General features: G+C 43.8%; 2 protein-coding genes across 2 annotated transcripts; both read right to left on the minus strand.

The window, feature by feature from the left end:
* Positions 1-1921: 1921 nt before the first annotated feature.
* LOC308159362 (nascent polypeptide-associated complex subunit alpha) lies at positions 1922-13713 on the minus strand. The gene is made up of 8 exons (XM_080533132.1): positions 13641-13713; positions 12298-12373; positions 4632-4717; positions 4143-4220; positions 3464-3610; positions 2846-2974; positions 2298-2420; positions 1922-2045 (listed from the first exon to the last, which is right to left on the minus strand). The coding sequence occupies exons 2-8, from the start codon at positions 12365-12367 to the stop codon at positions 2031-2033; spliced, it is 648 nt and encodes a 215-aa protein (XP_080389258.1). The 5' UTR covers positions 12368-12373; positions 13641-13713; the 3' UTR covers positions 1922-2030.
* LOC308159354 (uncharacterized protein) lies at positions 4724-8484 on the minus strand. Its single transcript, XM_080533124.1, has one exon. It carries the CDS (start codon positions 7348-7350, stop codon positions 5494-5496), a length of 1857 nt encoding a protein of 618 aa, XP_080389250.1. The 5' UTR covers positions 7351-8484; the 3' UTR covers positions 4724-5493.
* Positions 13714-14226: the final 513 nt, after the last annotated feature.

Raw genomic sequence — 14226 nt, forward strand, 5'->3', positions numbered from 1 at the left:
GGCCTACTACACTCAATGGATGTAGAAGTTCTTTGCATATACCAATAAGGCTAACTTCTGTCAGTGTTTTGTACAACTTAAAGCAAGTCCAACAGCCGTCTCAAGCTATAATTCACAATTCAATATTAAAGATAATTTCTGCAAACCGATGTTATGTGGTTTTGTTGTACACCACTTTGATTAAAAGCATCTGTTAAATGCCAAAAGTAATCCATTAACTCAAACTTATTGAGACTAGACTAACATTTGCATTGGGCATTGGGCGAGAGGACACCATACCTTTGCCCATCCCTTTTCTTTTTGATCACTTGAGTATTTATTGGGTTTTAGCATAGACATTGCCCATCCCTTTTAAAGCCATGTGGGGGAGTAAAGGAGTGTACACTTCAGGAAAGAGAGGCCCATGTCTTGGCCAGCATCAGACAAATGACTCATTCTCCACCAGCTCCTTACGTGGACCCATTGATTGCCTCCTATTGGCTCTTCATTCCGCAGTATGACAAAGTCCAGTTTTATTGCACCATCCACCAGTGACATGGTGAATAATTCAAATATAATCAGTTATTTGTTTTGGAAACAGCCTGTGTTCTGTGGTGAAAGACACCTTACAGTCTCTCGCACTAGCCTAATGACCAGAGACTAATGCCACTAAACACATCAACATCTTGTAGTTCTGTGTACAAATTATATCCTGGATTTCAATCACCACTAGGACCTGACACCAGTTCAACTACAATATGCAAGTAGTTAATATGGATAGCTCACCAGATGAGTAATGTTAGGGATTTGTATTAAAATAACTAGAAGTGATAAATCAAGTACTGTGTGTTCATTTAAATAATATGTGACTGAGGTCAGTTGAAGTCTCACAGAACCATAAAAGAGAGGTTCTGCTTTTGAGCGACATGGGGGGAAGGGGCTCCTGACTGGGAGAAAGTGTTGTGGTTCAAACCGCCTGTAGATTGCTTATTTTTTACCTATGTACTAACAACCATTTTGTACCTGCTGTTATGATATTCTATTTTCCTATACTCATTTTATACTATCATAACTAATGATAAGTCTATTCTTCTATACTGTATTTTAACTTGTTAATCGAATCCCAAGTCATGGGAGTCTGTGGGCCTGGCAACAGTGACGTTTACACAAGCGATCCTTATAAGGACATAGGACCTACAGACCTGGTCAGGAGGGAATGTGTTTGAAGATTAAATAACTGGCCAATTAGTGCTTTAGAACGTACGTAGAATACACCCCAAATAACTATCAAAATATCTGTGCATCCTAAAAACATAACTGTGTGCATATGCTTACTGGTTCCTTAAAAAACATTAGAATGTGTGTGTATCTAACGTCGCGCAAGACTAGGCTGCTCAGGATACCGTTGCCGACAGAGTGTCCGAACACTCTCACCATGACAAACGACCGGGGGGTCAGAAGAAGAAGATAACACACTCGCACGGACACCGAAAGAAGTCGAAAGCCACATACCGATATAAAACAGACGCTTACCATAAAACCTACCAGAGGGACAGCCCATCCCTAAATGTTAAGGAAAATGTATAAAGACTATGCACCAAGGCGAAACGGGGCTCTTGTCCGGTGAAGCTTCTGGAGTTAACCAGCTATTCTGGTCTGCGGAGGTGAAGCTAGATAGGACCCCTTTCCATGGAATGAAATGCTATTGTTTGCTGATGTGCTCGAATAAATATTCTCTTAAAGAACAGTTCAGTAGTGGTGCCGAATATATGATTGGATCATTTTATCTTAGAAGATATATCAAGGACGTCTCGTTGAGATTAAACGAACTCGCTTGTAAGTGACAACTCAATTAAATCAATTCTGGAGAAGTTGATCGCCTTACAGTAACAAAACCCCCCAATTAAGACATGACGGCAGTACAGAAGGAGAAATTCAACCATTCAATTTACCAAGCCACAACTTTATTTCCATCTTGGGTATAAATTGTACAAACAATAGTGTAGATTAAATCAGCAACTTTCAGAACCCCCTCCACTCCAGTGTTCCTCCTACATCGTCAATTCCTGTGAAGACAGCAACACAACGCGTCAGTACACAAGTGGTGACAACACACGTTTTAGAACATGTATATAATGCTGAGCCCCATAATAGTTGAGATAATAGGGGTCTTCTCTTCTCAGGACAGAAAGGTTGGCTTCATTAGACTCAGAAGAACGAAAGTCACTGTATCAATCATCACTGAAGAGAACGGCTCGGCCACGGGGAGATGCTGGATATATATTTTTGATGCAGAGTGTAACTGTCAAAACGCTTACCATGATAGCATTGACGATGTCGTTGTTGTTGTTTTTCAGGGCGCGTACAGCCTTTGCCCGCGACACGTTGGCTTGTGACATCACGAGTTCAATGTCCTTCACCTCGACCCCGGTCTCATCAACCTAAGCGGAAAATAATATGTTAGAATTAAAATCATGCAATGAGTCCATTAGGAAACGTCCATGAATTACAGTGTGTGTGGTTACACAGAGGACAATCACTTGTGGACAACAGAAATAAGCTTAGCTCCAGAAACTGAGGGGCAAGATTTTTTTTTTTTTGCCTACTACTGCCGTTGTGCCCTTGAGCAAGGCACTTAACCCCTGATTGCTCCAGGGGCGCTGACTATGGCTGACGCTATGCCTAGAGCAACATTTCTTATTTTGTTGTACTCTATGCAATGACGAAAACATTTAATCTAATCTAATCTTCCAACTAAGGCGAGTTTTGTTGACACAAGTGGACAAGAGTTAAACCAAACTCTAGATAAACAGTGTTTTTGATAAGCAAAGCTAGCCCTTAACAAAACCCATCCGGAGGCCCTCACCTCTTCCTCTTCGCTCTCCTCCTGTACGGTGGGCGTCTGTGTGTTTTCTTGGATGTTCGACACTGCTTCTCCCTGTACCTTGAACTTCTCTGCGGCAGCCAGCTGGGCTTGCTGTGAAAGATCCTCGATCTGAGGAACAAAAGAGGGGAAGAGAGGGATATCAGTTGTATCCTTTGGCAAAAAACAAGACACATTGGTTGAAAGGAATCACACTGCCAATTTTAACTCTGAACCTGTGTGATTCTGGTTATCAGAAGGAGCCTATTGCATGTAGGCATTCTTCAAATAGACTAGACTACATATCAACTCCTGTGAAGTTGAGACAAAATGAGTCAGTGCATATAAACACTAAACCCCATTATAGAGTTTTATAGGGGTCTTCTCTTCTCAGGACAGAAAGGTTGGCTTCATTAGACTCAGAAGAACGAAAGTCACTGTATTAATCATCACTGAAGAGAATGGATTGACCACCGGCTGATTCTAGACCTTTTCAACTCCGGTACATTTTGATGACAAACCAGGGGAATGTGCAAGCGATGTCCAATCGCATAACAAACAACTGTGATCTTGAATTAGACTCGACACCGCATTGGAAATCATACGCTGTAGACATCTTACCTTAGCCTCACCGAAGACAATATAGGTGTCTGATGCGGGGCTTTTGTAGACGTCTGGTTTGGTGATGACAAACAGGATGTTCTTTGACTTGCGGATGGTGACCCTGGTGACCCCAGTCACCTGCCTGAGACCGAGCTTAGACATCGCCTGGTGAAAAGCAAACATCAGTGTTATTTCACATAGCACCTGCAAGTGTGGGCCTGCATATCACACTAGATCATTAGACTCAAATCTAGTTTGAACTGTGGATGTCCATTTTGTGTTGTATGTTGAAATGATATAAAATAATAATAATAAAAAGCGTCATTGCATGATAACGCTAAGCCTGGTAACATTTAGTAGAGGATTCTTCTCTTCTCAGGACAGAAAGGATGGCTTCATTATTCTCAGAAGAACGAAAGTCACTGTATCAATCATCACTGAAGAGAATGGATCAACTTAACCCCAGGGGCTTATTCAGGAGGGCACAACATTATTATTATTCAATCACACTCCTTCAAGTATTCAGTGTGGGACTGCCCATCACACTAGATCTAGAGACTCAACGCTAGTTGAAATTGAAATGTTAATATTCATGATGAACTAGGGGCACATTGACATCTCAAATCTCATTACTTCTTCATTAGAGTAGTGTATTGAGATTAAGTAGTATATTGGCAAATCTTCTTGTTCTGATTACCTTTCGTGCTTTCTTTTCACTACGGCTCTGTTTGGCTTTGCTAACGGGTTCCTCGTCTATTTCTGCAGCAGCAGCAAGCTGTGGAAAGAGAAGATAACATTCATCCCCCTTTAGTACAGATAGACATGTAAAGACAAGATACAAGTTAAGTCTACACAAGCATTTTACACTTATATTCCCCATGCAAGTTTTAGAAATTGAGGGACGAACATGTATAATGCTGAGCCCCATAATAGTTAGATTATGGGTCTTCTCTTCTCAGGACAGAAAGGTTGGCTTCAGTATTTACTCAGAAGAACGAAAGTCACTGTATCAATCATCACAGAAGAGTCAATGAAAAAAACTTCCTAAAGGTGGTCATCTGAGCCATTAGCGCATCTGTTGCAACACATGCTCACCACCCAAACCAGTTTAAGCTAACTAATCTGATGCCCTTAAAATAAAAAATAAAAAACCTGTCCAGGTAGTCTCATTCATGGGATGACTTACCTGGGCCTGCTGCGTCTGTGTCTGCGCAGAGTCCTGTTCCTCCAGATCTGGTACCGACTCATCGCTGTCTGATTCAGTGCCAGACCCTGTAAGCCCCCCACAGAGAAGCAAGCATTAGTAACAGCATACAGGCGGTCTCAGGCAGAGGCCTGAGCAGCACATAAGAAATTAACCTGCAGTAGCCTGTGTGAGAGCAGAACTGTAATTGCATGGGCATCGAACAGAACAAAGCGTGTTTACGGCATCTAAAATGGATACATACATGTCGGTGCAATAGAAACCAACCTAATCTAATCCGAGGCACTGAGAGGATTAAAATGAATTTATGTGGATGAGGTTAACAAAAAGGTATGTATATAATGTATAAAATAAAATGTCAATATTAATTAGAGTACATGTAAAATAATTTGATTGAGTGAAAACCACACTTTATACACATTAAGAGGAACCACCAAATTCAAAATATTTGCCATAATTCAGCATAATGGCATGGACACCCACCCCCCTCCCAGACACGCAACCTACATCTTTCCATACCAGGGATTACTTACTGTATTCACCCCAAAAATTGTTTTGAAATACATTACGTCTCCTAACTTTAAGACTACTTGAGGACGTTCAACTCGAAAAGAATCAAGTTTTTGATGCTAGGGAGAAAGACAATGTTTATGTTTTGGACGTACAGAGAGAGACTTACGTTTTCGTTTTTTTTACCACCAAAATAATAATGGTATCCAGTAGTAGGAGAAACTGATTTCACCAATCAAAAGCTCACAACTACTTGTACATCTTTGAAACAGGCCAGTTGGTTACATTTTAAGCTAAGCTGTTATAAACCACTACAATCTACTATCTTTAACCTTTAGGAAAGGGAAGGAGACAAGCAAGCCAGTGAACAGGGCACAGAGATCACTAACATTGGTAAAACATATACAGAAAGGACAGGAAACAGAGAGAAAGAAGGAGAAATACCCTTATCGTTCTTGATCACAGGCTCCACTTTGGTTTGGGCTTTAGTGGTGGGGGCTGGGGAAGGTTTGGGGGCTGAAACCGGTGCCGGAGGGGGCACAATAGGTACTTCAATGGGGGCAGCCTTAGGGGGAGCTGGCGCGGCCACTACAGCGGGTTTAGGGGCTGGCACAACAACGGGTTCAACAGGGGCAGGCACAACGGGTGCCTTCTCTTTCACTTCAACCACCGTGGCAGGCTCTGGGTCAGATTTGGCGGGGCTGGAAGCAACAGCAGCAGCGAATGAGAGGGCGGGTGTTACAACAGTGGGTTTAGGAGCTGGGGCGGGCACAGGCACTGGTTCAGGTGCAGGCACAGCAACTGCTTTGGGAGCTGGTGCAGGCAGAGCCACTGGTTCAGGTGCAGGCACAGCCACTGGTTTAGGTGCGGGCACAGCAACTGCTTTGGGAGCTGGTGCAGGCACAGCCACTGGTTCAGGTGCAGGCACAGCAACTGGTTTGGGGGCAGGCAGAGCCACTGGTTCAGGTGCAGGCACAGCCACTGGTTTGGGAGCTGGTGCGGGCACAGCTACTGGTTCAGGTGCGGGCACAGCCACTGGTTTGGGGGCAGGCACAGCCACTGGTTTGGGGGCAGGCACAGCCACTGGTTTGGGGGCAGGCACAGCCACTGGTTTGGGGGCAGGCACAGCCACTGGTTTGGGGGCAGGCACAGCTACTGGTTTGGGGGCAGGCACAGCCACTGGTTTGGGGGCAGGCACAGCCACTGGTTTGGGGGCAGGCACAGCAACTGGTTTGGGGGCAGGCACAGCAACTGGTTTGGGAGCTGGTGCGGGCACAGCTACTGGTTCAGGTGCGGGCACAGCAACTGGTTTGGGGGCAGGCACAGCAACTGGTTTGGGAGCTGGTGCGGGCTTAGCTACTGGTTCAGGTGCGGGCACAGCAACTGGTTTGGGGGCAGGCACAGCAACTGGTTTGGGGGCAGGCACAGCAACTGGTTTGGGGGCAGGCACAGCAACTGGTTTAGGTGCGGGCACAGCTACTGGTTCAGGTGCAGGCACAGCCACTGGTTTGGGGGCAGGTGCAGAAACAACAGCGGGCTCAACAAAAGTGGGTTTTGGGGGAGCCTTAGTTTTGGCAGGTTTTGGAGCTTCTACTTTAGTAGGAGGCAGGAAAACTGGCATGTTGACTGGTTTCGCTGGAGGAATGAGAGGGGGGAGGTCATCATCGTCCTCCAGGGCAGGAGCAGAAACCTTGGGGGCAGGCTTAGGTGGAGCTGGGGCTACTTTCACCTTGGCCTTCTCTTTCACCTCAACCACCGTGGCAGGCTCTGGCTTCGCTACGGGCATTTCAGGGACTGCTTTGGTGGGGCTGGTGGAAAGAGCGGCTGCGAATGAGACAGGGGCTGGTGCAGCGGACTTTGAGGTCACTTTAAAAGCCACAGGTGACGCCACAGGCTTGGGAGGGATGGGGGAGGCAGCTGCAGGCTCTACAGGAGCGGCAACAGGGGCAGGTTTAGGTGCTGGCTTCTGCTCTGTAACGACAGGAGCCTCAGCCGGGGCAGGCTTGTCATCAGCAGGCTTGAACGCAACCCCTTTCTTAGAGCTTCCTTGTTTGCCAGCCTTAACCACTTTCGGGGCAGCACGGTTGCCCTGTTTGGGATCTGTATTGCTTCCTGGTGAGGTAGCTAAGGGGGAGCATGGAGTGGCAGATGAAGTGGATTTTGGGGAGGTGGGAGAAGAGGAAGCAGACATTGAGGAGCGTTTTCTTCTGCCAGGGACAGCCTTTGGGGCAGAGGAGCCTGGCCCACCCTTGGCCTCTTTGCCTTTGGGCTTTGCAGCAGCAGCCTGGGGCACACTTGCAGAGGCAGGAGGTGCGGCTGCATGAAACAAATTTGATTTAATATAATTTTGTCAGGTGAATAATTGAAGGCCTTAACCATGCGGGTTAAAAGATCAGAAAAACAGAAGTCAAAGTTGCCTCTTCAGGGTTAGGAAAACACACCACAAAAACCTGGTTTCCAAATCGGACAGCACACTCATAACACTAAATCAAGTATTCAGGCAAAACCACAACCTAGAGTTAATACACACATCTACTTGGAGCAAGCACAGAACCACAGTCTCAAAGCATTTTGTACAGCACCACTCCAAGTTCACAACCAGAGATTACAATTGAGGACCAACTCTATGCAAAGAGAGTAAAGGACACAAATAACGCACTATTTTCACCTAAAACATGTTTTGAAGTGTTAATAACAAGCAAGTAAAAGTAATGAGCTGCTAAGCTACAAACTAGACAGAAGAGAGTGTAACGAGGTTAAGTTTCACAATAAATTCACTCCAGATGCTAACTAACAAATGTGTCATTAACCCTATTGAAAAGTGATGTCATAAAAAGCACAGTTGTAGAGTGTTGTGTACAGTGCTGCAGGAGGATTACATTAAAACAATAATCAATTTGAACAGTTTGACTTGTGGCAGGTGAAAACTTAAAAGGGTACATTAGTCGTAATTAATAAAACTCCTATTGAAACTAAAAGTTCCCCTTTAGTAGAAAATTGACAAATACTAATGTCAAAATCCCACACCACAGTGTAAGCACATTATCACAGTTGGCTTGGTGCATTCTTCCTGACAAACACCAATAAGCCCAGAGAAAGTAGAGCGGCGGAAACAGAACAGTCAAAGGACACACAATAACTCTGGCGACAAAAGAAGAAAGTTGCTGGAAGTCACTAAAAGTGCCTATATTGACTGGCCTGTTTCAAGGTGAAACACTGAGTTAACACAGTGACGCAAGAGAATTGAGAGCCAATGGCTGCTTATTAGGTAAATAGAAACATAGAAGATTGTGCGATACTCAAAAGAATCGTCGTGCGATACTCAAAAGAATCGTCATCCGATCTGAAGATCAGCCCCTTCTATTGAGAATCATGGAGGGAAAGATTTGATGGCTTAGGTAAAATGTACCAGTTAAAAAGAGAAAATATAGCCTAGGCCCTATGGTTGCAAGTTTGAAAGTACAGAAGAAACGAAAGGTTTGAAAGGGAAGCTGCAGTAAGAGGGGAAATGCAGCTTTGACTTTTCACACAGAATGACCCACCTGACATGTGCCGGGTGGAGAGGGATGGGCCTGCGCGATTAGATGTCACCTTCGTCTGGACGGCCTCAGAGAGGGCCGCAATTGGTTCTTTCTCAACGGGAGTTTCATTTAGCATGGGTCCATCAGTCAGATCAGCAGTCAGTGCTTCAGGTTCTGTGACCCCAGTGTCCATGCTTGCAGCTTCATCTTCAGTTATGGGCGCACACTCCAGACTCACATTGTCGAGGCCTTCAGTGATGGTTTCAACAGCAGGCTCCGGGGTGACCTCCGCGGCAACACGTGGCATCCCGTCCACAGCATCTGCAATGGGTTCTTCGGCAGCAGCGACTGGCTCTAGTAATTGGATTGGAGCCTCTTCAACCGCTGCAACAGGTTCTTCTGCAACTGCCTCTTGATCGGCTGCCACAGAGGACTCGGTAACTTCAGCCGAAACTTGGAGAGTGGCTTCTTCTGGTGCTTGGGTGGCAAGTTCTTCAACCACCTCTTTAGGGTCGTCAACAACGGTAGCTTCCTCTTGAACAGCTGGTTCTTCAACGGGGGCTGTAGCTTCTTCAGTAACAGCTGATTGTTGAACAGGGGTTTCTTCTGGGACAGATGCAGTCACGGCAGCTTCTTCAGTAACAGGCGATCCTTGGACAGGGGTTTCTTCCGGGGCAGATTCAGTCACTGCAGCTTCCTGGACAGGGCTGTCTTCTGGGGCAGGTGCAGCCACTGCAGCTTCTTCAGAAAGGGCCAATTCTTGGACAGGGGTTTCTTCCGGGGCAGATGCAGTCTCGACTGGTGACACAGACTCTTCGGTCGCTGGTGGTTCTGACGTGGGCACGGGCGGTGGGATGGAGGCGTCCTCTTCCACTGCTGCCACGCCATTAAGTTGGCTATCAGCAGTCTCTGATACCGGATGGGATTCAACCTCTTGAACGGTGGAGGCCTCTGGGAGAGGAGGACTTTCCAAAGGAGCTGCCTTCGTCACTTCGGGCACAGCCATCTCAGGGGGAGCAGAGGAACTCAACACCCCCGGAGCTGATAGGAGGGAAAGGAAGGGCAGGAGGAGCAGCAGGGGGCAGTCACAGCGATAGTGAGAGGAGCAGCTGATAAGCTTACAGGAAGGGTCTTTCAAAGCATATGACCTAATGATTGAATCCTTTCAAATTAGGGAGACCTAGCTCCATGAATGTTACATACTAAACATTAAGGTATATGACAGAAATATGATGTTTAATCAAAATGTTTTGATTATGAAGCAAAATGTTAAGGAAACAGCTGAATAAGAGTATAAGAACAATGAGGGTTGTGTTGTACATCTATCGTTCCAAATTGAACCAACATTTTTGTGAGGTTGTTCAGGGGTACAGTGTACGAGGGAACCAAGAATAGGTGAATATTGTGCACACCCACAAACTTGTGCCCATTTCCCTGTTACCATGCAGTGTGTCAATCCGTAAGTGAGGCTGAAAAAATAAATAAAACCTCGAGCCCAGTGTGAACCCCTCAACTGGAAAAAAGAGTGGCATTCAATACATCTACAGACCTTAATAGGACATACCATTTAAAAGAGTGGAGTGAAAGAGTCTCACAAATGAGACAACCATGCATACTGAACCACTTGTGAAACAGTTGAAAGATTAGTATAGAAAGAAGACTTATTCAAAGAATGCGTTCGCTTTTTGATAACAAGAGACTTCTATTCCAAGTGTACTATTCATCAGAATAACCTTCAATTAACTGGACAAATCTGATAATTTTCTCATCCATTTTAAAAGGCAAGTAAACCAAATACTTAAGTATCCTCCCAAACAACTACACAACCTGCTGCTTTCTTTACAATCATTGGTGTGTTACCAATTCAAATCCCATGGTCTTCTTCCGTTCATCCAACCAATTTTCTTTAAACGCATTAACTTTAGTTGGCTTTCTTCATCTCCCTTCTTGGTTTTCTTCAGAAACCTCATCCGGCAACATTTGTCATAATTTGACCGTCTTCAGTTGACATCAGTGCTTTTGACCAGCTGTAACACGTTATTTTCTCTTGATTATGAATTTCTTCTGATAGAGACTACTGGTCTTCTCTTTATTCACTTCACCTTTGAGTTTCTGAAGTAGACTCCATATTGTCTAAGGAGACAATCTACCTACCATGATTTTCTCTTCTTTTGCAAGACTGGGTGACTGGTAAAAGGCGGCCACTTACAGCGGGGCATCTTCATTGGATTAATTAAGAGTTTGTTTGTGGAATCCCTGCATTAGAAATGTCCCTTGCCAGCATGAAATGAATGAGAAAATGCTTAGAGAAAAAGAAAAATCAATGATCCTGATAGTTCAATCAGACCATTTGTTTATCGCCAAATGACATGTAGTCTATTATAAACCCTTTCAATTACATAACCGCTATAAATGATGCCTACCACAAGTAATTCAAATAACCATTAGCGTATCATGTAACCGTAGCCTTGTAATTATCATTACCATCAAATCAGTTAGGAAGACAGGAATTTGTCAAACAGAAAACCGCAGTACGTTTGAGTACTGATGAATACATTAAATGGTCAATGAGGATGTATGTGAACAAACAAAAAATGTTTATTAAAGCTACTATGATAATGTTTCATCCTAATAATACTTCTGAAATTAAAAGGAATGTCTACCATGATAATGATCAGTGCCACTGCCTTGCATCAAGATCTCTAAACAAATTCAACATAGTTAATCCGTGCAAGGTTTGTTTCTTTTAAAAGGTTCCATGCACACAGACTACCTCAATACCCGTGCGTTAGAAAGTGTCACAACCCAGTGGTCAGTGCAGAAACATTCAACACAGGCAGTTGTCAGTGAGTGTGAGTTTGTGTAAACAAGAGGTCCTGGATAACCCTTTAGAACTGCAGTTGAGGATCCTACATAGATGACTATTGTTTTAGAAATCCCAACTGAGGTCAGTAAAATTGTTCCCACATCAATGCAAAATTAGGCTAGTTGAGCAAGGCACTTAGTCCCTAAATGCTCCAGGGGCACCGAATATGGCTGACTTGTCAAAAAAAATAAAAAAAATACTGACTGACAAGTTGATTGCATGGCAATAAATCAGCACAAAAAGAAAAGTAACCGTCAACCCCCGAAGGCTAACTCAGTGCTAACAGTGCTGCCTCCCCAGGAATACCATCTACTACGACTATGGCTGTTAACATCCCTCAACTGGCCAGCCCACTTTCCACCTAAAAATAAAACTGCCTGACACTACGCCTCCCCCCATATGATGAGATTACGGGGGAAGTGGGATTGTCCTAAACAGCAGGTGACCCGGCGAAAACCGAGCTTCACACGAATGTCACCAACAGATGTCAAGTGGCATTCCACAACAGTGTCACCTGCTTGACTATCTCAGCTAAAACTATAATTAACAAAAACTCTAAAATCCAACTATATTAGGCAGATAACACTTGATTAACATGGCTACCATTAAAAGGTGGGAAGTCATTTACTAAGCCCAGCCAGTACCTCTACTGTTGATGTAGCTACAGCAGTGTGACGAGTTCCAGGACCCCCATTATCCCTCTGGTTTAGTGTTTTAGCATGCAAGTGCGTTATGAAGTTGATTTACGAACCAGTCTCAATTTGAGGCTGCTGCATTTCCTGCTCAGTGACCGGGACAGTGTCTGTGGCTTCGCCAGGCATGCTTGTCTGAAAAGAGAAGTAAGGGGGGAAAAAAAAATCAAATAAAGTTTCACAATTAATGAATGAATGGTCTTTATTGTCATTGATATAGTACAGGTACCAAACAACGAAATTTGGGAGGGGGGGCTCACCTGGTGCAAAAAAAAAAACAAAAAAAAAAAAAAAGGGAAAAGAGCTGGTTTACATAAATAAAGGCTATGTACACTATCCACTATACTATACAAATAAAACACTGTGCTGTACTCTATGCTATACCTATTCTAACATTTCCTATCCAATGCTATACCTATTCTAACATTTCCTATCCAATGCTGGCTAAATGCACAGGACATAAATAGCTACCCTCTCCATACATTGAACACACACGCCCAACCACATTGACACAACTTTGTTGAAAACGCAACCGGTGTGATCGAATGTCAATTCGATCACGTTTAAGCTAGCTAACTTGTTAGCAAAAATCACACCCATGTTGTCCAACATGCTTAACGTTACAGTTGCTCTACTTCTACAACATGGGAACAAGCTAGTAGCCTGGCTAGAATGAGGATAGCCGGCTGGCTAAGCTAGCCAACATGTCAATTAGCACAAATGAAATGTGCTGACATTCACGTGTTCGCGAACAGATCAGCACCCAAATGACTGAATCGGAACACCAACAACCTCAAACACCGATAAAAGAAACAGAACATTGCTGGCTATGTTCTTTAAAATCCTGTCATTCTATTCGCTAGCAAGTTAAATAAACTGTCAACGCTTCAAAAAAAAGTGAAACAATACAACTAACAGATTACTCGCATCTAAACCAACATAGCTGGCTAAGTAGCTAGCTAGCTAGCCACAAACCCATGCCTTAGTGCACTGTCAAGGGAGCTAGCTCTTTGACCAAGACAATTCCATGTTTTGTCTAAGTCAACTCACTGCCAATGTTCACCTAGTCACCAGCAAACACGTTGGATATCACTTAATAGTAAATGTTGTTGAAAGTGTCACCGCAGTGATGTTTAATGTCAACTGAAACAAGGGCTGTTCTGAAACAGTTCGCGACAAAAGCTAACAGCCATCAGTTGGTGGGGAGTCACGGTGTTCCCCCATTTTGTACTAGCGATCGATATCATAACAGTGAATAATTCACTATATAAAAAAACAATATGGATCAATATTCACATCGGCTAGACGACAACAATCTCGTGCACTGTTAAAGTGGTGTTTTAACCATTTTAAACTGCAACAAACGGGTAGATGGAGTTAGATTACTGACAGAGATACTCACCGAGTCAGGATTCTATATCCAAGATGGCTGTGAGAGAGAGTTTCTAACCTCTGTCCCACGGTGATATTTACCACAGACTTCTTCTGCTTCCGGGTTGTCGTGATGTTTTTGGTTTCCTTCCATATGTCATTTAGCTCATAATTTCCATCTCTCTTACGTCGAGTTACATTATGTATAAAAGCTCCCGACGAAAACCAGGTCTTAACATTTTATTGTGACTGCGCATCATAGTAGAATTGTTAAATAATAATAGTAATAGTAGTAATAATAATAATAATAATAATAATAATAGTAGTAGGACAATCAGTCTAGCTGTTATGAAAGCCAGTAGCTTGACAGTGGTCTGCATGGATTTCAACACTGGACAGCCCATGTCTGTATCATTGGCACAGATTGTCAGTACCACGAATGTAAGCAGTTAAATAGTCACTATCAGCCATTTCAGCTTTATGCAGACTTTGAATTGTATTCTGCCTAAAAGGTGGTTAAATACTTCTGTGATCCTATCAGAGCTACTAAAAAATGACACAGAATAGGTATGCCATATACAAATAATATAATATTTACATCAAGACATAGAATAGGG

The sequence above is a fragment of the Nansenia antarctica genome (assembly GCF_963989245.1).
Source record: "Nansenia antarctica genome assembly, chromosome: 6".
Classification (NCBI taxonomy): Eukaryota; Metazoa; Chordata; class Actinopteri; order Argentiniformes; family Microstomatidae; genus Nansenia; species Nansenia antarctica.

Excerpts from the sequence above, each read along its gene's own strand:
- LOC308159354 (XM_080533124.1), bottom strand. The coding sequence starts at position 7,350 with ATGTCTGCTTCCTCTTCTCCCACCTCCCCAAAATCCACTTCATCTGCC.
- LOC308159362 (XM_080533132.1), bottom strand. The coding sequence starts at position 12,367 with ATGCCTGGCGAAGCCACAGACACTGTCCCGGTCACTGAGCAGGAAATG. Across the intron at positions 4,718-12,297 it reads GCAGCCTCAAATTGAGACTG|GGTCTGGCACTGAATCAGAC; the intron begins GTTCGTAAATCA and ends GGGGGCTTACAG. Across the intron at positions 3,611-4,142 it reads GTGAAAAGAAAGCACGAAAG|GCGATGTCTAAGCTCGGTCT; the intron begins GTAATCAGAACA and ends GCTTTTCACCAG.